We start from the raw sequence: 24,424 nt of genomic DNA, 5'->3' as shown, positions 1-24,424 counted from the left end.
ATATACCATATATTTTAAATTATTTAAGTCTTCATAATAAATTGTTGACCGCAGTACCTTTTTATTTGAACAATAAAAATTACTACTACCTTTCAGAGCAAACATGTTTCATTAAATGAATGGTATTTTAGCCTGTTTGTCAGGACAAAAAGTCAATACTATAAACAGTATGAAACAACACAAGACTGTTTTTGTGTATGTGCAACAACTGTAGCACAGACAGAATAATATGTTGAAGGCTACATCTCCTTTACTGCAGACAAGAACCTCACTAAGAACAATAAATAATTGATGTGACCAGGGATCCGCTGATACTGCTACTGTTCAGCTTTCCAGAACACATCGGGGCAGGTATACAAAACATTGTTTCCTTCTGTTATTACATCCCCAACCAGAAAATGCAGTCCGTCATTTTACTCCGAATGGTTTCTATGCTAATCACGAGTTTCAGCGCTTTAAAAGTGCCAGTGGAAATTAGAAGTCATGACATACATAATTTGCTTTGATGAACTGCGTGCTTTCCCTGTCCATTAAAACAGCTGCTAAAACATTAATATAATTTAACAATGTAGATGTTTTATGGAACACAACTTTTCTTACTGTATTTAAACATAAAATATATTTTTTTAACATAAGAAAAAGAAAAGAACCAAAAGATTTTCTTAGTTGAAGAGTACCAATATGGCAGGATTCGCCAACTGACCAAATACTGTATACGTATCTGTAATACTGACTAGATATGAGATTAGATGTCAGATTTAGACTGACCACTGGTCAACTGCTCTTAGGGAAGAGGAAGAAATCAATTAGTAAACCTATTTTGATCATGCCTACCCCATCCAGACAAGTAGCTTCAGCCTTCAGCTGTGGCTAAAAATGAATGTTTATGCTGCCACTGGCCATGTTTAGCCTGGCAGTTGTATATTTTGCAAAGATTTGTAGGTACCCCAAGTTTAGTTTAAAACCACGGATATGCCCAGTAATTATTGTACCAGAACTTTGTGATTAGAACTTCAGTGTGCAACTGCAGTGGTCACGCAACTTCCAAAACACTTCTTCAAAAATAATCCCCGTATTGGCTTCTATTGTGTCAGAAGGCTTAAATTTCTGAAAAACTGCACGGATCTGCCAGTAGACTCTGAATTATCACAAAGCAATGCTGTGATATTTGGCATTTCTTATAAAAATTTGACAGCATTGGTATTCTGTATGATAGTAAAGGTGGTGCGGGGGTCGAGCAGCGGCTGCAGCATTAGGAACATGCCACATGTTCCACCCTAAAAGCAGGTGGAATGTGTAACATGTTCCCAAAGGTTAACGTATCCTTTAGGCCCCTTTCACACATGCGGACCATTCATTTCACCAGTTCGGTCATATCAAAATGGATGAAGTATTCATCAGTTTTTCATAAGTGGTCATCAGTCCATAAGTGGTCCTCAGTTTTTCATCAGTGGTCCTCAGTTTTTCATCACTGGTCAACAGTTATTCATCAGTGATCATCAGTTTTTCATCAGTGGTCATCAGTTTTTCATCAGTGGTCATCGTTTTTTTTATCAGTTTATTTTACATTCACTACCAATGCAAAAACAGATGAAAAACTGACCATTTGTCAGTTTACATCCGTTTTTCATCCGTTTTTTTAACAGAAGAAAAATAGAGCTTTGATCAGTTTAAAAAAATGAATGATGAGGGTTGGGGATGTAAACTGATGTAAATAGATGATCATCCATTTACATCTGTTTTTCTATAGAGATGCATTGATTTCCTTTTTTTACCTGTCAATGGATGGATGAAAAAATGGACAAATTGACAGCATGTGTGAAAGGGGCCTTAAAAACTGTGCATTACAGAAAAATACCTGCTGATCAGCCAGAAGTAACTTGAGCTCCTAACTTCCTGTATTGAGTGGGCGATGCTCCCTCTGCTGCACTATAATGCAGTGTTGTCAGGCTTCTGTAAATTTTTCCCTGCTGTACTACAGAACACTATTACTTATGTAGAGGAGGATTGGGGGAGGTGTTCAGTAGTCCACAAAGGAGAACTTGGCAAGTGTGACAGCAATAAATGGGATTTCAGTGTAGAAGAAATGATGGGGGAGCTTACTGGATCGTGTGCTTTTTTATTTTGCCCAGACATACACTTAATTAAAAAAACTATACAGGGCTGCCACCTATGAAGGGGTGGTCTTTACAAAGTATTACCTTCTTCTCATACATGGCAGAGTTCAGGCTTGGCTACTCCAGGAAAAGTACATTTTCTAGCACATCCACCTCCCATCATAGCATTCTGGCCTCTGGGAGTGTGGAAATGCTCTTCTGCATTGGCCTAGCTCCTTCACTTCTCCCTTAGTTCTCTAACAAACCTTTTATGTAGTCGCCAGAGGGGGGGCAAAGAGTAATACTAGAGTGTAAGTCGAGCGATAGCTCAAAGTCTGCTGAAAATGGGGATATCCCTTTCCAGATGACCACATACAGTAGCAGTCTCAATGTTTTTGGAAGTCTTCACTTGGGAGGCCTTTCCAGGTAAATAACATGAATACATTACAGTAAATATAGAATAGAATACAAAACGATTTATAAGTTAAAGTGGCTGTAAACCCTTAAATATATCTAGTGAAATGACTGGCCTCAGGTTATACACAAAGAGGAAACACATCCTTCTACATAAGGTGTACTTGTTTATCTGCAGCAATTTCTTCTCTACAGCTGTTCAAAGAGTAGATTGTATACAGTTTGTCTGAGCTTTCAGAAAGCAGGGGGTGGGCAGCCGATGTTACTATCTGCACAGCTCAGTAAAAGCAGATTGGAAGGAAGGGACACACCCTCCTTCACACAGCCTACAGGAACAGAGCAAGGCTGTCAGTCACAGGCTGTGTGCTGGAGCTCCCTCCTTGTCACCAGGAAAACTTGTCAGAAGTGACTCATGCAAATAGGAGAGGAATGATGCATCAGAGATATATGACACTAAGTGCTCTGGATGGAGACAAGTACACACCATAAAGCAGTGATGGCGAACCTTGGCACCCCAGAGGTTTTGGAACTACATGTCCCATGATGCTCAACTACACTGCAGAGTGCATGAGCATCATGGGAAATGTAGTCCCAAAACATCTGGGGTGCCAAGGTTCGCCATTGCTGCCATAGAGGGATATTCATATTTCATGTCTGAGGTTTACAACCAATTTAATGATTTCATTAGGGTCTAAAATATATGCACAAGAAGGCTTAAGTATTGAAGAGGCTAAAAAATCATGTTAAAAAAAAAAAAAAGACATCTCTTTTATCAAGCGATTGGCTGAAATATTCCAGATTAAAGTGATTATATTTGATAAACTCTGAATTTTTTTTTTTTTTTGCATGCTCAGAAAGTAAAAAATAAATACTAGCAGAGTCTCTGGCCCAAAAAGAAGGATGCAAAATTAAAAATGCACTGGCTTACTCCATGTTTCTCTCGGCACGGCGATCATACTAAACCACAATATAAACTGCATAATCACAGTTAAAAATTTGAATTTCCAGCTCACTGAAAGCTGATATTTGCACAGAATTGCTATGCGTAGCTCTTATGAAATTAGGAAACGTGTAATTAAGAATGCTAATTGGGTAAAACAGTTGGCCATTAAGACTATAATCAGGACATTGGTTTATGGTATTTACCAAGTTGAAAACAGAAGCAAAGACAGGATTTCACTGGCTTTGAACCAGAACTTTAATTTGTTATTATGTTTTTGTAGAACAGCAAAATACTGTCAAAACCAAATGCAAAAAATGTTAGCTATTTCACTGGCAGAAATAAAAAGAATACAACACAAGCATCACACACTGTGGATAATTTGCATACACCAATAGAAGGCTGCTAAAATAAATAAAAATGGATTTTTGTAAAATCTTACCGTAAAATCCTTTTCTCTTAGCTCATCGACAGACGTAGTCCTCGGTAATACACCACCTTCGGGTTATGTTACCTCCGCAGGAGCAGGACTAGACAGGAAATTAAAAAGCTCTGGCCACACCCTAGGGGCAGTCCCAGAGGGTATATCCTCTCTCTCTCTGCCTCAGCAAATCAGTTATGTGAAAAAGCAGTGCTTAGAGAATTTAACCCAACCCAACTCCAAAACAGAGGGGCGGGGACTACGTCTGTCGATGAGCTAAGAGAAAAGGATTTTACGGTAAGATTTTACAAAAATCCATTTTTCTCTAGCGCTCATCGACAGACGTAGTCCTCGGTGATACACCACCTTCGGGACGTCCCAGAGCAGTATCACAACTGAGGGGTGGGAAAATGGAAATCAAATCCCAATCTAGAAGGCCCAACCGGTGCCAACTAGAAGTTTACAATGCTCATCCTTAATGATGAGACTCAACCAAAAAAAAGAGAAAACAATTTTTTTTTTTTTTCAAACAGAAAAAACCCTCGAGGTAGACCACCGGTCTCCTCAAATTGCGGCCTGCAAAACCTTGCGGCCAAATGAGGCATCCGCCGATGCCGTCACATCATTTTTATAAAATTTTGTAAAGGTATGTACCGACGACCAGGTGGCCGCCTTGCATACCTGGACCACTGACGCCTGATGGCGAAAGGCCCAGGAAGTACTGAGCGCTCGAGTGGAGTGCGCCCTAACAGGGAACGGAGGACTCTGACCCTTAATAGAATAAGCCTGTACCACCGTTTGTCTAATCCATTTGGCAATGGTCGCGGCAGATGCAGGCAAACCCTTTCTGGGGCCATCCGTGATCACAAAAAGTGAATCCGTCTTACGGAATGATTCCGTAGCTTTCAGGTATACCCTGATTGCCCGAACCACATCTAAGGAATGCAACGCATGTTCCCGATGATGCTTGGGCTGAGGACACAAGGAAGGTAGTACAATATCTTCATTCAGATGAAAATCTGAAACCACCTTGGGAAGAAAAGATGGCTTAGGATGAAGTACTACCTTATCCCTATGAATCACTAGGTATGGTGACTGGCATGATAATGCAGCCAGTTCTGACACCCTGCGAGCAGAAGTAATAGCCACCAAGAAGGCCACCTTCTGGGATAGAGTAAGCAAGGGAATCTCCCTGATGTTTTCAAAGGGAGGTTTCTGTAGAACCGACAAAACCAAAATTAAGATCCCAGGGCGGTAAGGGCGCGCGGACTGGAGGAGCCAGGTGCCGCACCCCCTGGATGAAATTCCACACCAAGGATTTGGTAGCTAAAGGCTTCTGAAAGAAGATTGCTAATGCTGAAACTTGACCCTTGATGGTGCTCAAGGCTAGCTTCTGCTCAACCCCTTGTTGCAAAAAGGCCAATATTCGAGTCACCGAATAGGTACGTGGAGGAAATCCTAAAGATTCGCACCACGCAATATAAGTCTTCCATGTGTGATAATAGACTTTGCTGGAAGTCGCTTTCCTTGCTTTAATAAGGGTAGGAATGACTGAAGTAGACAAACCTCTGTCCTTCAGTACTTGGGTCTCAATGGCCAGGCCATTAAAACCAGCGACCGTAAAGCACGAAGGTAAATTGGTCCTTGAGACCACAGACACTCCCTGAGACGAAGTTCCCACGGAACGTCTGCGACTAACATGTCCAAGTCGGCCAGGCCGGCTTGAGGAGGCCAGCCTAGAATTTCTAGGACCACTGGCGCTGATTGGATCTGAACCAGGCGTCCCTAGAGCTATCTGGCCCCGACCATCCGAGAAAGTCTGGTCGTTTTCTGTTCCCACACATTTATCAGATACCTGATAGTTATCAGGAAAGGTGATCTTTTCTGGTTGAACCTCAGGGACCGAAGTCACCCGACTAGAGGCTACTTGGCCTATCTGGTCAACCAGATCCGATTCCTGTGAGGTATCGGGACTAATCTTAGGAAAAGGTAAAGGAAAAGATCTTTTCAGGGAACGGTAACTACTGCTTCCTGTGGTACTTAAATGTTGGAAGGGAAGAATCGCACCGGTAGTAGTGATTGATGCTCGATCTAATGTCCTGAATACCGGTGAAAACGTCCCCCCACCCTGAAACCGGGTGGGGGCGCACCTTCAGGCTGTGTACTCCTTTGCTTCGGGTTTGGCTGGGTTGGTCCCCTTCTTGGACCCTCCTGGAGGAGTCTTGCCTTTCCCGCTAGTACCAGCCGGGCGCCCTTTATGGGCGGTAAAGAAAGGTCCTCGCTTGTTGCGAGGTCCCTTAGCTTTTGCAGCCTGTGGCAAAAAAGTGCTCTTGCCCCCAGTGGCATCCTTAATGATTTCATCTAGGTTGGCTCCAAATAGACGATTCCCCTGAAAGGGGAGATTGGTCAAGGTCTTTTTGGAACCTAGGTCAGCTGACCAGCATTTTAACCACAGCACACGTCTGAGGATCACTGCTAACTTAGATGCATGCCCTAATAGGGGAGTAGTGTCCAAGGCTGCGTCACAGATAAACCGTAGCCCTTGTATGATCTGTTCCATCAAATCAGATGTCTCCTGGGGAATATCTTTTCCCCTAAGATCTTGGCGTACCATTTTCGCCCATTCCGTAAGTGTCTGGGAAACTAGACCAATAACGATTACTGGTCTAAATGCTGACCCTATCAGAGAAAAGATAGTGCGGGACTCTGCTTCTATCTTTCGATCCACCGGATCCTTAAAGGACGAAGTGTCCTCCACTGGAATAACCGTGGCTTTATTCAGCCTGGAAATAGGCGGATCCACGACTGGTGGTACCGTCCATTTCTTAATGATGGATTCCTCAAACGGATAGCGTCTAGCAATACGCTTGGAAATAGTAAAGGTACGTTTAGAATGCTCCCATTCTCCTTTAATCTGATTACCAAAACATTTAGGTACAGGAAAAGCCTTCGCCGTCTTGATGGGCTTATTAGTCCCAAAAGGCCTCTCTGTTTCAGTTGCCTCTGCCGGTAAAGCCTCAAGTTTTAAGGTTTCTTGCACTGCCACAACTAGTGCGTCCACCAATGCTTCTTCCTGAATTATAGCAAGAGAAGAAGCGTCCTCCTCACTGTCTGAGGGGGCTTTACCTGGGATAACAGCCCTTGCAGAGGAACCTGCAACTGCCGTGACCATCTCTGAATCTGAGTCAGAGGTGTCAGATGGTATAGGGGTAGGCGGGGGTCGCTTCCTTGACCCCCGTCCCTGACAGGCCGCCTCCACCCGAGCCACCATAGACTCCAAAATTGCTGTAAATGACTCTATACTCTGTGCACCGGCGGGTCCCGAGGCCCCCTCGAGGGAAACAGGTGGGGGAATATGTGTGGCAGGGTCCATAATAACTCCAGTTACTTCCTGGATAATATAATTCAAAAGTAAAGAAAAAAACTTTTTTTTTTTTTTTTTTTTTCTGACCCCCAGCGCCACAAAAAAGCCCCTTAGTGTTACCTGCTTAGGGATCCCTATCGATCGAGAGAGAGAGAGATAGACCCCCAGGCTCACCACTTGATGCTCAGAGTTAAACTGCAACAGCTTACAGCGCTGTCTTGACAAACAGGAAGTCTTTTGGCTGGCTGCCCAGGAAGAAAGGAGGCGGCTCCGCCCCTCTGCACGCCTTCCGGCGCCTCCCCCAAGCTCCACGAGGTGTAGGATCACCTCAAACATGGCCGCCCCCATGCTGGAGACACGAGGCTACGCCAAAATGGCGGCTCGTGCGATCCAGCAAAAAAAATGGCGGCGGCCTAAACTGAATAGCGGTGTGCTACAGGGCACACAACACTCTCTCTGCATGGGGATATGGCGTGGTTGGCGGTACCGGCCCTGGCGGACCGCGTGGCCGTTCGGGAGGCCTGCTAATAGCTGGAGATCTGATTTGGAAGGCAGTCTACATGTCCGTGGCTTCTGACTGGTAGGTAGCTTATACTTAACCCATAAGATTCCCAGAATGCCACAGATTACATCTTTAAAACATGTATACAATAGATTGTTAGCTCCCAAGCCAAGCCTCCTGGCTTTTGCACACATAAATCACACTCAAAGTAGGAGGATTTGTGACATGTTATAGGATAGAAAGGACTCTTTCTTACCATACAGAGAGGGGCCCGCGTTCACCACAAAACCCGTCAGGGAAAAAGGGGGAACATACTACTCACCATACCGGAACCAGGCGGGCACCAACTCCTGACAGTACCCCTCTCCACCGGGGCGGGAGGGCTGTCGACCGATACGGACGCCGTGACTCATGGTCTTTGGCGTTTCGGCGAGACGTTTAACTCGCGTGGACAGTCCTTTAATGGGACTTTGTCGCGGCCGACCCAGCGCGGAGCTATGGCCTGCACGCGCTCGTAGGCTGAACTGGGGTGACCACCGGATCTCAACATCCAGCCCGTCGCCCAGTTCAGCTTTCTTGCTTGAAGATCTCACAGGAACACTGGAGAAAAAAGCTGTCTAAAAAAAAATCCTTTAAGAAAAAATTCTTGCCAGGACCTAAGATCCCAGCAAGGTGTCTAGGTCCTTACTCCTAACTAGACAGAAAATAACTGATTTGCTGAGGCAGAGAGAGAGAGGATATACCCTCTGGGACTGCCCCTAGGGTGTGGCCAGAGCTTTTTAATTTCCTGTCTAGTCCTGCTCCTGCGGAGGTAACATAACCCGAAGGTGGTGTATCACCGAGGACTACGTCTGTCGATGAGCGCTAGAGAAATAAACAACTAAAAAAACAAAAAAAAAAAAAAATCAAACAAACTCTTAATGACTTTAACCAACAGTGTTTGATATAATTGATGGCATCGTCCAAAAAATGTGATATGGGATAAGTTGTAGGACTAAACTCCAAGCAAAGCCTAAAATTGAGTAATGAATAAGATGATGAGAAAACATCTGTGGACCAGTATCATAATTTTCAGCGCATCAGCGCTGTGCCCATCTGCATCTCTTCTCTCCCCTTTTCCTGTATTCAAAGGGCACAGGGGCAGCTGCAGGATCCTTTGGCTCCTGCGGCTGTCAATAAAATCCTGTGAAGAAGGAGCAGGGGCGAAGGAGGGCAGCACTGTGTATGTCAAAGGATGAACACAGTCCAACTCAGAAGAGCACTCTCACGAGTGCCCCCACAACAGCCGGCTTACTATAGGGCAGTGATGGTGAACCTTGGCACCCCAGATGTTGTGGAACTACATTTCCTATGATGCTGATGCAGTGTAGTTGAACATCATTGGAAATGTAGTTGCAAAACATCTGGGGTGCCAAGGTTCGCCATCATTGCTATAGGGGAGGTGACAGTGCTGGTGGGGGACCCCAGAACAGTAGGTAAGTTATTACTCTGTGTAATACACTGCACAGAGCAGGTAAGTATAAAATGTTTATTGTTTTAAGCAAAAATAAATAAAAAATCAGCCTTTACACGCACTTTAAGCATTCGAGTGGAGAAGCATGGCAGATCATTGGTTAGAATTAGTGGAAGTTTTTCATATTAAGGGCCCATTTATATTGAGCCTGGGTGCACACTTGTGTGATGCAGACACGGCATGTGATTCGCACAGGAATCGCACCGCATTCCTGTGCACATCACCATACATTTTGTGCACATCGCATCCGCACCATAATGGTGCAGAACCATTTTTTCCCGCACCTGAATCACATTGCATGGGTGTCCACAATTCTGGCAATCACACTGCTCTTCATTAACGTAGTATTTTCAAAAAAGACCAACTGTAACACTACTTCAACTGCAATCAAGGCTAATGCTTACTAAAATGGGTGAAGTCAGTCATTTAAAAAACATATTTTCAAACCCAATCATAGTACTGTGCCTGAATTAGATGTTATATTATTTTGTTTTTTATATTATATTATAATGTCCTGTACATTAGAGCACAGTCTGGGAGAGGAGCATTAGGAGTCAATTAGGTGGGCTAAATATATTGACATGAAAATCCAGGTAGAAACACACAGTCTGCTATTTCTATACTATCCAATCACAGGCTGGAGGCAGGGAGGTGACCTAGCTGTAATGGTTTAACTGCAGCAGAAAAAAAGTCCGGTCTCCAAGATGTAGGTCTGGCAGTGTAAATCTCAGGATTAGATTAATCTAATTCAATGAAAAATGAATCCCTTGGCAAGAAAAAAAAAAAGATACCTGATATGCACTTCAGCTGTGGATTAAAGTGATTCTAAAAGGAAATAATTAAAAAAAAAAAACATGTTTTACTTACCTGCTCTGTGCAATAGTTTTGCACAGAGCAGCCCCTACCCTCTTTTTGGGTCCCCCGCTGGTGGTCCTGCCCCCTTCTCCCTGCTGAGTGCCCCCAATTTCAAGCCTCTTGCTATGGGGGCACTCGAGCAGGCTTTGCTCCCTAGCCGCGCTCTGTGTGCCCATTCAAACATGAAGTGCAGCTCGGCTCCATCATCCCCCTCTCTGCCTTGGCTAACTGGCTGTGATTGACAGAAGATGGAGCCAAAGGATCCTGCTGCCATGTGAGCCAATTAGGAGAGAGAGAGATCTGGGAGAGAAGCTGCTCTCATGCACATTGCTGGATCGAGATGGGGGTCAGGTAAATGCAGAAGGCAGAGAGCCCTTTGAACCACTTTAACCACTTTAAGACCGGAAGGATTTGCCTCCTTCCTGACCAGGACCTATTTTGCGATTCAGCACTGCGTTACTTTAACAGACAATTGCACGGTCGTTTATGCGCGTAAATTTGTGTCCTTTTTTACCCACAAATAGAGCTTTATTTTGGTGGTATTTGATCACCTATGCGATTTTTAGTTTTTGCGCTATAAACAAAAAAAAAACGACAATTTTGAAAAAAAAAACCCCAATATTTTTCACATTCTGCTATATGACATTTCCATAAAAAAAAAAATTAAAAATCCAAATTTTTTTAACATTTTAGGCCAATTTGTTTTCTGCTATATATTTTTTGGTAAAAAAAAAAAAATCGCAATAAGCGTATTTTGTTTGGTTTGCACACAAGTTATCGTGTCTACTAACTACGGGAAAGATTTATGTCATTTTTATTGTTTTTTTTCTGATTTTTTTTTACTAGTAATGGCGGCGATCTGCGATTTTTTGAAGGACTGCGACATTGCGGCGGACAGATCAGACCCCTGAAATTTTAGACACTTTTGGGGGTACCAGTGACATTACTACAGTAATCAGTGCTAAAAATATGCACTGTTACTGTAATAATGACACTGGCAGGGAAGGGGTTAACTCTGTGGGTGATCAAGGGGTTAAATGTGAGCCTAGGGGAGTGATTCTAACTGTGGGGGGGGGCGTGGCTTCTGAGATGACCATAGAGACATGCGATCCTATATAGCAGGATCACATGAGCTCTGTGGTCATCCCAGGGAGAAGGACGGTCAAGTGTTTTTACAACAGCCGACCTTCCTTCTCTCTCAGCGGGGAACGATCGCGGGTGTCAGGCGGCAATCAAAGCCACCTGACACACACATTGACTTCCCCGCTGACGAGTGGGGGCGGGAGCGTGCCGCCGACATCGCGCGCTCGCCCCCTAGCCTCCTGAAAGCGAGCGACGTACACCTACGTTGCTTTGCCCAGGAGCGGCTGCCTGCCGCAGTAAATCTGTGGTAGGTAACTGATTAAGCTGTTTGCACTGTGAAATGGAGTTAAAATCCCTATTGTTTGAAGGTACCCTATTCTATTCTAGGGCGGTTGGACTCTGAGCCTCATTTGGCTGTATTATTGGATAAGAACAGGAAAAGTAGACTGCACTCTGACATGAAGATCGATGGACTTTATTAGTTAAATTGTAATCCAAACATAACAGACATCCAGGACAAAGAACAGAAGCAGTTGACGCGTTTCACAAACTAAATTTGCTTAGTCATAACTGAGTTATGACTCAGTTATGACTAAGCAAATTTAGTTTGTGAATGACTAAGAAAATTTAGTTTGTGAATGACTCAGTTATGACTAAGCAAATTTAGTTTGTGAATGACTCAGTTATGACTAAGCAAATTTAGTTTGTGAATGACTAAGTTATGACTAAGTAAATTTAGTTTGTGAATGACTAAGTTATGACTAAGCAAATTTAGTTTGTGAAACGCGTCAACTGCTTCTGTTGGTTGTCCTTGATGTCTGTTATGTTTGGATTACAATTTTACTAATAAAGTCCATCGATCTTCATGTCGGAGTGCAGTCTACTTTTCCTGTTTTTTGGACATTGCTTGGGTTGCGGACCAGACGTGCATCCGATGTTTGAGGATCTCGGTGCTCACACCTGAGCGGCAGCAGCTCTTTGTGTTCCTGTATTATTGGATAGCCATATGTACATAAATAAAAACTAGGTTCATATTACTCATGCATGTGAGAACATGAATGTCTTGTGATAAAAAATAAGGCCTAATGTTAAAAGCAGCTTCTGGATGAGTGGATGCAGCAGAGTGCCTAATCTCCTATGAGAATATCTAACACAGGGCTCACTTATATGGATTACCACCAAATAAGAGGCGAGGCACATGAGGTGAACAGAAACACTTTTTGCTCTGTGACCAATCAATGCAGCTTATCTGTATTGGGCTGATGCACAAATGATTTACACTGACTTGATCTAATTCTTAAAACGGTACCTGCTGTACAGATGTCAACCGAAAAACAAAAGAGGCTTTAACAGACCCTAGGGAAGTATTAGCGAGGAAAGGAAGTGAATACAGCAGACATTTTAAAATAACAGGATCAAGTATTTGTTTTAATGACATGGAACCTATAATGTACACAATTAGTTAATTTTACGCTAAAAAAAATCAGTGTGAAATGTCGACCCCATACACAGTGGAGCTGTACAGCGGAAATGTGGTCTGCTCTGATGCACAGACTTTTTCTAATGCGGAGGTCATTTATGTGAGCAGTCAGAGGGATAGGCAGTGTTTATATGCATCAGTAGGCTTGTAGGAAGCATGCAAATGTTGCTGGATAAACAACATTATACCCTTCCTCTCTCAACATCTTCCATTACTACCAAGGCAACAGTAAAATATATTCATATTGTAAGAAATACAATGCCCAGGAGAAAAAAGATGTGTAATTAATATAAGAAGTAGCAATAGATATATGAATATACCGTATAAGCAAAACCAGTCAACAGTATGTATGTATAGAGTTCAGGAGGTAAACCGGTTTGTTATTTGCAGTGTCCTCTTGTCTCCTAATTAGATTAGCATGAGCACAGGATTCCTTACTGCCGACTCCTACATTATGTTCCTGTAAAACCTTTTCTGCCACTTTTTGTTTACATGCAACAATCAGTATTTTTTGCTAGAAAACTACTTAGAACCCCCAAATATTATATATATATATATATATATATATATATATATATATATATATATATATATATATATATAGAGAGAGAGAGAGAGAGAGGTCCTAGAAAATAAATTGGTGGGTTTTGCAATTTTTTTATGTCACATGGTAATTCACATGCGATTTCTTTTGGGAAAACATTCACTTTTGAAAATTTTAATTAAAAAAAACAAAAAAAAACATAATTTTTTTGTAAGATATTAAAGATGATGTTACGCTGAGTAAATAGATACCAAACATGTCATGCTTTAAAATTGCACTCGCCTATGCAACAGCAACAAAAGACAATTATTTTACTATCCATAGACGACACTTTAAAAGCCTTTACAGGTTACCACGTTAGACTTCCAGAGGAGGTCTGGTGCTAGAATTACAAGTCCATAATCTGAAGTTTGCAGTGAAACCTCAAGTGTGGGACGATCGCTGTTTGTGTGCATGCAGGACTATTGTGCGCATTCACCTTTGTGCACTAGCATAGGGGGACGGGGGCGTGATCATATTTATATATTTTTTTCTTTTTAATAATAATTTTTCTAATTTTCACACTGTTTCTTTCATTTTTTTTTTTTTTATTGATCACTTATATTGCCGTCACAAATAATGGAATTCACCAAACCCCTCGTCTGCCCTTAAAAGCATTCAAAACACCGGTGGGACAGGAGAGCCAGAGCAAGCCGCAGAAGGGGGGGGGGGTCTCGCAGCTGTAGGCATCATCCTGGTATAATCACTTGAAGTCCAGCAACATACGGGTACGTCACTGATTGGCAATTGGGTACAGCGGACAATAATCCATTTAAATAACATCCTTTGTCCTGCCTACTCCACTCTCCCTCCTATACAATTGCAGTTCATTTTCTTTTTATTTTCCTGAATCCTTACCTATCCAAAGATGATGTTTCTGGCCACCTGCTGCCACCCTGATTACTATGTCTTACACTGAGGCAGCTGGCAGGATCCCATGCAGGAGCATACCCCAGCAGGTCTCTGCCAGGTCCAAGGGACTGCAGCAGTCTGTGCGTGTGGCAGATCTCATTTTAGGGGGTGGCGCAAGAGTTTAGCGGTGCAAGGAAGACAACAACTCTATGGACTAGTAATTGTATATTTTTTTATTTTCATTTAGGGGCAATTAATAGGGGTTTTAAATTTCATTTGTATTAGGTAGGGTAAAGTTCATCTTTAAAGTGGTATTCAACACAAAACCAAAAATGTATTATATTGCAGGTGACCAATCATTAGATGTGATGGCTGCATTCGTTTTCTTTTTTAGGCTTTTTTCTTTCTGTTTTCACCTGGTGATTTTGCCAGTAACACTCCTCCTGTATTAGAGTGCCTTCACTCTGGATGAAGGAGCACAGAGGCACCTTTAGACAGCAGCTTTGCTAATCTGGGGGTAGGGGAGTGTTAAATGTACTGGCAAATTTAGATAATTTTACAGATTGAAGCTGAACTCCAGCTAACACTTCACAAGCACTTACAGCTAATAGTGTTGTTCTTTTTGAGATAAAGGTTTACATAAATAAATAAAAGCTGAACATTATAAGCACCACTGTCAGTGGCAAATAGTTTGTCTCATCCCTTTAATTGCTACATCTGCATGAGAGCTTGTTCTTTTGAAAAAACAACAAACCTACTGGCCAAAAAATAAAATAAAAAAATCCTAAAGAAGAAAACGATTGCAGCCATAACATCTAAGAATTGGTAAGCTGCAAAATAAATGTTTGCTTTTGGGTTTATTATCGCATTAAATATATCATTTTGCAGCCAAACGTAGGTGAGTTGGTGTGGTTTTTCATGTATAATGTTAACACAAGTGGCAATTTGGAATGCCAGAGCAAGTGTAAAGCTGGCTATAGATGAATGGAATTTTAAATAAAAAATCTTTGTAAAAGTCTTACGAAATTCCATACAAAGATTTTCAGAACATTTGATTTGCTTTTAACATTTGACTTTGGAAAGAATGGACTTTACTGAACGAAAACCACATACACCGTTAGAAAATTATTTATTTGAGAATAATTTTCCATCCAGCTCTTTCAAATTATCTCATCACTGTGGTTGAAAATAAATATCAATTTGACCCACTAATAATTAGAAAAAGAATATTCTAAGAAAGTTCATACAATTTTTTAAGTATTTTTGTTAAAAATTCTATCCATCTATGGCCAGCTTTATCCCCGGAGAGGACACTTCAGGAACTTTGGATGATACTAGGTTGGTTTTAAATGAGATATCGTCACACATTAAATTAGATATCGTCACACATTAAATGAGATATCGTCACACATTAAATGAGATATCGTCACACAATACATCTAGTTTCCAGAGACAACATTCCCCTGAACACCAAATGGACAACTAATAGAGATTTGGCCAATGACAAGCAATATCTGCTGTGACATCAAGTGTATTTTTTCATTTTATCTGCTTCCTCTCTGTTGTGTTGGGATATGTAGTTGTGGTACTTATCAGTCATGTCCTCTAAGTCATTTCTTTTTTTTTTTTCGGGAGCAGCCACAGTTAAAGTGAGACTGGGTAACCAACCCAATCAACATGCTGCATGGACAATGTCATTCCATGCCCTCTCCCACATGCAGTGATTCTTGTCCTTAGGGTCATAAAGCAATGCCCTTTCACGCACCAGCTGTATCAGCGTTATCTGATGTGCTCTCTCCATTTTATCTGCAGCCTGCTTATAGTAGATGTTGCTAGAGGATGAAGACTAATTGTTATGCATACAAATGTGCCCAAAGTTAGCTTAATCACGTCCGCTAATTTTTAATGCATTTCCATGGGGGCGCCATGGGGTCTATGGGGCCAAAAACTATGTTGCACCAAAAGAAGCACCTGCACTTTTTTTGAAAATTGCACTGCAGAAAGTTGCATAGGTGTGAATGGGCACAGCAGAAAACAATGTATTTTCCATTGTCATGCATTGTAGTACAACAGCAGAAGCATGAGAATTGTGAACAAGGGCTTATTAATATGTACTGTTTGTGTCTCATTCTTTGGTATTAAGCAGAAATGCTTTGCATTGGTAATCATTGTTAAAGTGTTACTAAACCCAGGAGCCTGCATTCACTATATATGTTCTACCACAGTACATGGAAATGCAATAGTTTTAATAAATATAAACTGCAAAATACCTTTTCTCATTAGCAGTTACAGCAGTCTAGTGACTTTTATCAGTGTCTGGTTAAAGCTTGTAGGAGGAGTTTTCATTCTCCCCTGACAGTCCTATGAGGCTGCAGGACCCCTGACCCTGTCTGGACAGTGCTGATCACATGCAGTCTCCCAAGAAAACAAAAACTCTCTAGCAATACACACTAAAACAGAGCATGTGCAGCTTGCCCCCATGGCTCTGTTCAGGAGATGGTTTGGGGACTTGCGGAAGAAGGGGAGGATCAGAGACGACAGGATCAAACAGCCTTCTTTACACAATATAGAGGATTAACCCCTTAGGCTCCACAGTGAGTATAAAAAGCATGCTTTGCAGCGTATAAAGACTGATTTTACTGTTGTGGGTTTAGTAACACTTTAAGTTAACATGCTAGTAAAAAAAAGTTTGTTTTATAACTGTCTAATAATTTCTCATCAGTAATTAAACTGTGCATGGAGAATTTTGTGCACAAGATAGTATTTTAAACCTACAGTTTGTGATGTGCGTTAATTAAAAATATAGATTTTTTTTTCCTGTCGCCATTGCCAAGGTTAAAAATGTAATATATTGCAGCTTGCCAATCACTAGATGTGGTGGATTTTTTTTTTCTTTCCTCCAACCTGAAGATCCAGCCAGTAACCATCTTTTTTTCCAGGGTGAAACTCATTCACAATACTGTATATGAAAGAGCAGCATTGTCACAGACTATGGCAGGAATGGTTTTAGAACTACAAAAAGCACCTTCCTTTTTCTGCTTCCCCGTAACATATGTGACATTTTAAAGTCCACAGAGATAGCTGGGAATAATGCTAACCGATGACAGTCAGAAAAGGAAGTTACCAGCGCACAGGATTTCTGGCAGGAGTAACAGGTACTAAACTTATCAAACAGATATAACAAAATATTTTAAAAAAAATAATATTCAACAGACCAAAAGGGGGCAAAAATAAACTTCATTGTCAGGATTTAACATTCTTTACAATCCTCACTGTGGCCTGCCTGATCTGTATCTCTACAACTTAACTTTTCTTTGTGGCAAACATCTCCTGCATTCACACCTCCTAAATGTGACAGTACGAATATTTAATACAAAGCAACAGATTCAATGTCTTTACATACTTCCTTCGTTTCCAGCATACGTTTTAGATTTAAAGACTAGGTATGGATAGGCATAAAATAAAAGTCTCAAAAAAGTTCACAACATAAATATTCAAAAAGGTTTACCTGAAGCTCTGTCTGAAAGAAGAACTTCTGCGGGCATTGGGAACAATCGTAGATCTTATCCTCTTGCCCATGAACTGCAAATATATGCTGTTGTAACTTATTTGCCTGTACAAAAACTAAAACATAGAGAGAGGATTAGAATCAAATTTAGGTCATCAGTATAAATAACAGTCACAATTATTAAAGATAAAGTCCTATCACAAAGAAAATATCAAATTGATGCTCAAAGTATTGGCTTTTAAAATGGCAATCCAAGTTTTCTGTGTCCGATAAAGGAAATTTAAATGCATGGAGGTTGATCTACTAAAGGATTTGAGAGAGTTTAGAAAATGAATTGTGTGATAGTCCAATTTGATCATCCAATCAAGTGCAGAAGAAATAAGGAAACAAGGATTTTGCATGATTGGATAGATAAAAGCGAATCGTCATACAATTTATTGTGTGAACATTCTTTTATCCCTTAGCAAATCAGCCTAATCAAGAAAGAAAAGTACTCATCCTTTGCAAAACTCATTGATGCTGAGAATTGGTTTTGTACACCAATATTAGAGCGCAACTCCCCTTTATTAACAAACTCAATACTAATATACAGAGCAATGTACTGTACGTAGCTACCATTACTTGATTTGTTTTGTTAAGTCAGTACAGGCTGAGTGGAGTTACTCTTTGAAATGCCTGCACACATTTCACAAGAGGAATCAGAGTGTCGTTTTCAAGGGAAAGGTCCAAACCCACTTCACTGTGAAGGCCTCATGTGACAGGAGAGGAGGTGACAATAAGCACTTCTGATATTGGATGCGTTTGTTATGACTCCCTCAGTAAAGGGGGAAATAAGGCATTACCTATGTATGTGCTGTCACATGATTATTGCCAGTGGTTCCTGAAGCTACAAAGAACAGACATGTATCCTCAACCCTCATTATCAGGGAAACATCAGTTCATCTACAGCTAAACTTACTGCTCAAGATAACTTCGGTTGGGGTGTAAAAAGTTCATCATCTCAAAGGAAAATTAAAATAAAACCAACAGAAGGGATTCATTGGAGGCCTTCCTGAGCTAAGAAATAATGTACTAAAAATTTAAAAAATCGGATTTTTGTAAGATCTTACCGTAAAATCCTTTTCTCTTAGCTCATTGACAGACGTAGTCTTCTTGATTCACAAGAACTGGGTTATGTTGTCTCCGCAGGAGTAGGACTAGGCAGAAAAGAAAAAACGTTCTGGCTCCACCCTAGGGGCAGTCCCAGAGGGTATATCCTCCCTCTCTCTGCTACAAGGCATCAGTTCTGTCACAAAGCAGCAACAGAGAATTTAACCCAACCCAACTCAATGATAGAGGGGCGGGTACTACGTCTGTCAATGAGCTAAGAGAAAAGGATTTTACGGTAAGATCTTACAAAAATCTGATTTTCTCTGTCGCTCATTGACAGACGTAGTCTTCTTGATTCACAAGAACTGGGACATCCAGAAGCAGTGCCACAAATGAGGGGTGGGATTGACAGAAATCAAAATCCAATCTAGAAGGCCCAACCGGTGCCAAACTAGAAGTTTTAAAGGCTCATTATAAACAAAGAATGAGACTCAAAAATTCCAACGGAAAAAAACCCTCGAGGTAGACCACTGGTCTCCTCAAATGGCGGCCTGCAAAACCTTGTGGCCAAACGAGGCATCAGACGATGCCATTACATCAACTTTTTATGTTTTGTAAAGGTATGCACCGACGACCAGGTAGCGGCCTTGCACACCTGGACCACTGATGCCTGATGGCGAAAGGCCCATGACGCACTAAGTGCCCGAGTGGAGTGCGCCTTAACAGGGAACGGGGGCTCCCGACCCTTAATAGAATAAGCCTGTACCACCGTCTGTCTGATCCATTTGGAAATAGTCGCGGCAGATGCAGGCAACCCCTTTTTGGGTCCATCCGGGACCACAAAAAGTGAATCCGTCTTGCGAAACGAGTCTGTCGTTTTCAAGTATACCCTGATCGCCCGGACCACATCCAAGGAGTGCAAAGCAAACTCCCGAGGATTACTGGGCTTAGGACACAGGGAAGGTAATACAATTTCTTCATTCAGATGAAATTCTGAAACCACTTTTGGTAGGAAGGATGGATTCGGACGAAGAACCACCTTATCTCTATGAACCACCAGATATGGGGAACGACAAGATAATGCGGCCAGTTCTAACACCCTGCGTGCAAAAGTGATAGCCACCAGGAAGGCCACCTTCTGGGACAACGTAGGTAGAGGAATCTCCCTAATATCTTCAAAGGGAGGTTTCTGAAGAACCGACAATACTAAATTAAGATCCCAGGGTGGTAACGGCACGCGCACTGGCGGAGCCAGATGTCGCACCCCCTGAATGAAATTCCGCACCAAGGAATGAGTAGCCAAAGGCTTCTGAAAGAAGATAGCTAAGGCTGAGACCTGACCCTTGATAGTACTCAAGGCCAGTTTCTGCTCAACCCCTTGTTGCAGAAAAGCTAATATTCGACTAACCGAATAAGACCGTGGACGGAACCCCAGAGGTTCACACCATGCAATGTAGGACTTCCATGTGCGATGATAAATCTTTCTGGAAGTCGCTTTCCTTGCTTTAACTAGAGTAGGAATAACTGAAGCTGACAAACCCTTGTCCTTCAGCACCTGGGTCTCAATAGCCAGGCCGTTAAAGCCAGCGATCGTAAAGCAGGATGGAAGATCGGTCCCTGAGACAGTAGGTCCTCCCTGAGAGGAAGTCTCCATGGGACGTCCGCCACCAGTCTGACCAAGTCGGCGTACCACGCTCGGCAAGGCCAGTCCGGAGCTACCAGGATTTCTGGAATTCCTTCCTCCTCTATCCTGCGAAGAAGTCTTGGCAGTAACCCGAGAGGAGGGAAGGCATACATTAGCTGGTATTGCCCCCACGGGGCGATCAGTGCGTCTGCGGTCTCTGCTAGAGGATCGCGGGAGCGAGCCACGAATCTCTGTACTTTCCTGTTGAATCGTGATGCCAACAGATCCACATCCGGGGTGCCCCAACGTAGGCACAACTGGTGGAAAACTTCTGGATGGAGGGACCATTCCCCCTGATCCAGAGTCTGACGGCTGAGATAATCTGCCTGCCAATTTTCCAGCCCCGGAATGAACACCGCAGAGATCGCTGGAACAAATCGTTCCGCCCAGCGAAGAATGCAAGCCACTTCCTTGGCCGCTCGGACACTCTTGGTGCCCCCCTGGTGATTGACATAAGCCACGGCCGTGGCGTTGTCCGACTGGATTCGAACCGGGCTGCCCTGGAGCTGCTCGGTCCAGTGAATCAGACAAAGTCTGATCGCTCTCAGTTCCAATACATTTATCGGCAACCTGGATTCTTCCGGGGACCAAAGTCCCTGGACAGATAACTGACCTTCCCTGGCTGAGCATCGGAGACCGAAGCCACCAGACCAGAGACTCTCTGGTCTGTTTGCTCAATCGGATCCGATTGTCCAGGGATTCCGGATTCCGATTCCATCTGAGAAGAATCTCTTGCTGAAGAATTCGGGTATGGGACTGGGCAAATGGGACTGCTTCGAAGGAAGCCACCATCAACCCCAGAACCCTCATGCAAGTTCGAAGAGAAGACCAGCTGTTGGATAGTAACAACTGGACTGCTGATTGAATCTTCCGAAGTTTCCCTACCGGAAGGAAAACTCTTGTCCTGACTGTGTCTAGAATTAGACCCAGATATTCGAGCCTCTGGGTGGGAACCAGAAATGACTTTTGCTGGTTCACCAGCCACCCGAATTCCTGTAAAGAAATTATAGTAATTTCTATGTTTTGTAGCAGGGTCTGAGGAGACTCTGCATGAAGCAGGAGATCGTCTAGGTAACCTAGAATCGATATGCCTCTTTGGTGCAGTAGTGCCAACATTGGGGCCAACACCTTCGTGAAGACCTGAGGAGCCGTGGCGAGACCGAAAGGTAACGCCACAAACTGATAGTGGTTCTCTTCTACGGAAAAGCGTAGAAACCGCTGATGTCCTGCGAAAATGGGAATGTGAAGATAGGCGTCCTTGATGTCTATGGACGCTAGGACATCCCCTGGATGCAGGAAGGCTGCTACTGTGCGAATGGATTCCATCTTGAATTTTCTTATGTTGAGAAAGGAATTGAGTGCCCTTAAGTCCAGAATTGGACGCACTTTGCCCTCTTTCCTGGGTATTGTAAATAGGTTAGAATAAAACCCCTGAAAACGTTCTGTCCAAGGAACGTGGACTACCACTCCTTGTTGTAGTAAATCCGTGACTGCTCTCCGCAGATCTTCTAGACGATCCGGGGATAGTCGGATATTGGAAGGGAAGAATTGCGCCGGTGGGAGAGATCGAAACTCGATCTTGTACCCTGACCTTATGACTTCGCAAACCCACTTGTCCGGGATTCTGGAAAGCCATGGATCCGGGAACCGGCGAAGACGTCCCCCCACCCCAGTTATGGGTGGGGGCGCACCTTCAGGCTTTGGACGATTTATCTTCAGGTCTGGAGGGGGCGGGCTTTTGCTTGCCCGACCAACGTCCCCTGAAGCCTCCTGAAGGAGCTTTGGAGGACTTAATTTTTTCCACCCGCGGGACGAAAAAACTTTTTGTGAGCAGAGAAAGAAGGCCCTCGTCTTTGACGAGTTCCTTTACCCTTAACATTTTGCGGTAAAAAGGTGCTCTTTCCACCCGTGAGATCCTTAATGATCTCATCTAAGTTGGCTCCAAATAGACGCTCTCCTAAAAAGGGGATATTAGCCAATGCTTTTTTGGAACCTTGGTCGGCTAACCAACCTTTTAGCCACATTGTACGCCTGAGAACCACTGCTGAAACTGATGCTCGCGCCAATAATGGAGTGGCGTCTAACGCCGCATCACACACAAACTGTAACCCCTGTATCATTTGTTCCAACAAATCTGATACCGCCTGAGGGACTTCTTCTAAGTCCCGACGCAACCACTTGGTCCATTCAGTTACAGTCTGCGAAACCAGTCCAATAGCAATTATTGGTCTGAAAGCTGATCCAATCAAGGAAAACATGGTGCGAGACATAGCTTCTATCTTGCGATCCACTGGATCTTTAAAAGACGGGGCGTCTTCTAAAGGAATAACCGTGGCTTTATTCAATCTAGCAATTGGTGAATCCACCACAGGTGGTTCTGTCCATTTCTTAATGAGGGTTTCCTCAAACGGATAACGCCTGTTAATGCGTTTAGAAATAGCATAAGTGCGTTTTGGCAGACTCCATTCTTCTTTGATTGGATTGCCAAAACATTTGGGCAATGGAAAAACCTTCGCTACTTTGATGCGTTTTTTAGTCCCAAAGGGGATTTCAGTTTCAGCTATTTCCGACGGAATACCCTGTAATCTTAAGGTTTCTTGAACAGATACAATGAGTGCGTTTACCAACGCTTCCCCTCGGGCTATGGCTGATGCCGAAACATCCTCCTCACTGTCTGAAAAGACAGTACCCGAGACACCAATCCCAGATGAAGTACCTGCAACTGCAGAAATAGGCTCAGATTCTGAATCCGAAGTTTCAGATAATAAGGGGTTAGGCGGGGGTCGCTTTCTTGCGCCCTTGTCCCTGACAAGCCACTTCCACCCGGGACACAAAAGTTTCCATAATAGCTGACAATGATTCAACCGTCAGTGGGGTGCTGGAGGATCCTGCAGACACCTCGAGGGGATCCGGTGGAGATACATGAGTGGCAGGGTCCATGTTAATTCAGGACACCTCTGCCAGAAAAAACAAAAATTTTTTTTTTTTAAATAAAAAATACCTCTTTTTTTTTTTTATGTGTATCCCCCTAGCGCAATAGCGCCCCTCAGAGTACCTGCTTCTCGATCCCCACAGAGAGAGAGAGGGACCCTCAAGGCTCACCACCCGATGCAGAGAAGTTTCCAACCAACTGCAGTCAGCGTCTGTCTTTTACAGACTGGAAAGAGCTGTGTTAGTTTTCCCGGGTAGAAGGACGTGGCTCCGCCCCCTGTGTACGCCTTCCGGCGTTCCCAGCTCTCCACGAGGTAGCTGGGCTCATCAAACATGGCCGCCCCCATACAGGAGACAATAGACTCCAAAAACATGGCGGCCGGCGTGACCTGAGGACATTCATGCACCCGGTCTACGGCAAAATGGCGGCGGACTGCCAAAATAGTTTTTCCCAGCACATCCACCTGCATCTCTGCTAAATGGCGGTTTATCGATCTGCAGGAGGTACACTACAATTAAGGTAGGATTATACCTCCTATGCCAGAGATCCTAGCAAGGAACTTAGGTCCTTACTCCTGACTAGACAGAAAAAAACTGATGCCTTGTAGCAGAGAGAGGGAGGATATACCCTCTGGGACTGCCCCTAGGGTGGAGCCAGAACGTTTTTTCTTTTCTGCCTAGTCCTACTCCTGCGGAGACAACATAACCCAGTTCTTGTGAATCAAGAAGACTACGTCTGTCAATGAGCGACAGAGAAACACTGGTATCATATCAGGGGCACAGGCATTCCATGTCTGTAAGGCCAGAATCACTGCACCCTCTGTGATACAGAAGTCATTAATCTCTTTATCAATACAGGTGTCAGTAACCATAGACATTTAAAGAATGCTCGAGGCAACACATTTTATATTATGCCATGACTTTCTTTATTACTGGTACTTACATAGCACCGTCAATTTACGCAGCGCTGTACATATATACATATTGTACATTCACATAGTGACAGTCCCTGCCCTCAAGTTGCTTACAATCTATGGTCCCTAACTCACATTCATACATACACATATTACAGACAATTTAGACAGTATCCAATTAACCACTTAAGCCCC

At 43.1% G+C, this 24,424-nt stretch overlaps 1 protein-coding gene across 1 annotated transcript in view; it reads right to left on the bottom strand.

The window, feature by feature from the left end:
• ZNF423 (zinc finger protein 423) overlaps positions 1-24,424 on the bottom strand; it is a 394,330-nt gene that overhangs the window by 30,096 nt on the left and 339,810 nt on the right. Inside the window, exon 7 of the mRNA XM_082271171.1 lies at positions 17,612-17,727. Coding sequence (XP_082127297.1) covers positions 17,612-17,727 — 116 coding nt within the window. The remainder of the gene's footprint in view (positions 1-17,611; positions 17,728-24,424) is intronic.

The sequence above is a fragment of the Pelophylax lessonae genome (genome assembly GCF_965119305.1).
Source record: "Pelophylax lessonae genome assembly, chromosome: 10".
Classification (NCBI taxonomy): Eukaryota; Metazoa; Chordata; class Amphibia; order Anura; family Ranidae; genus Pelophylax; species Pelophylax lessonae.
Note: the sequence above shows the minus strand (reverse complement) of the source record. Positions and strands in the feature narration are given on the sequence as shown.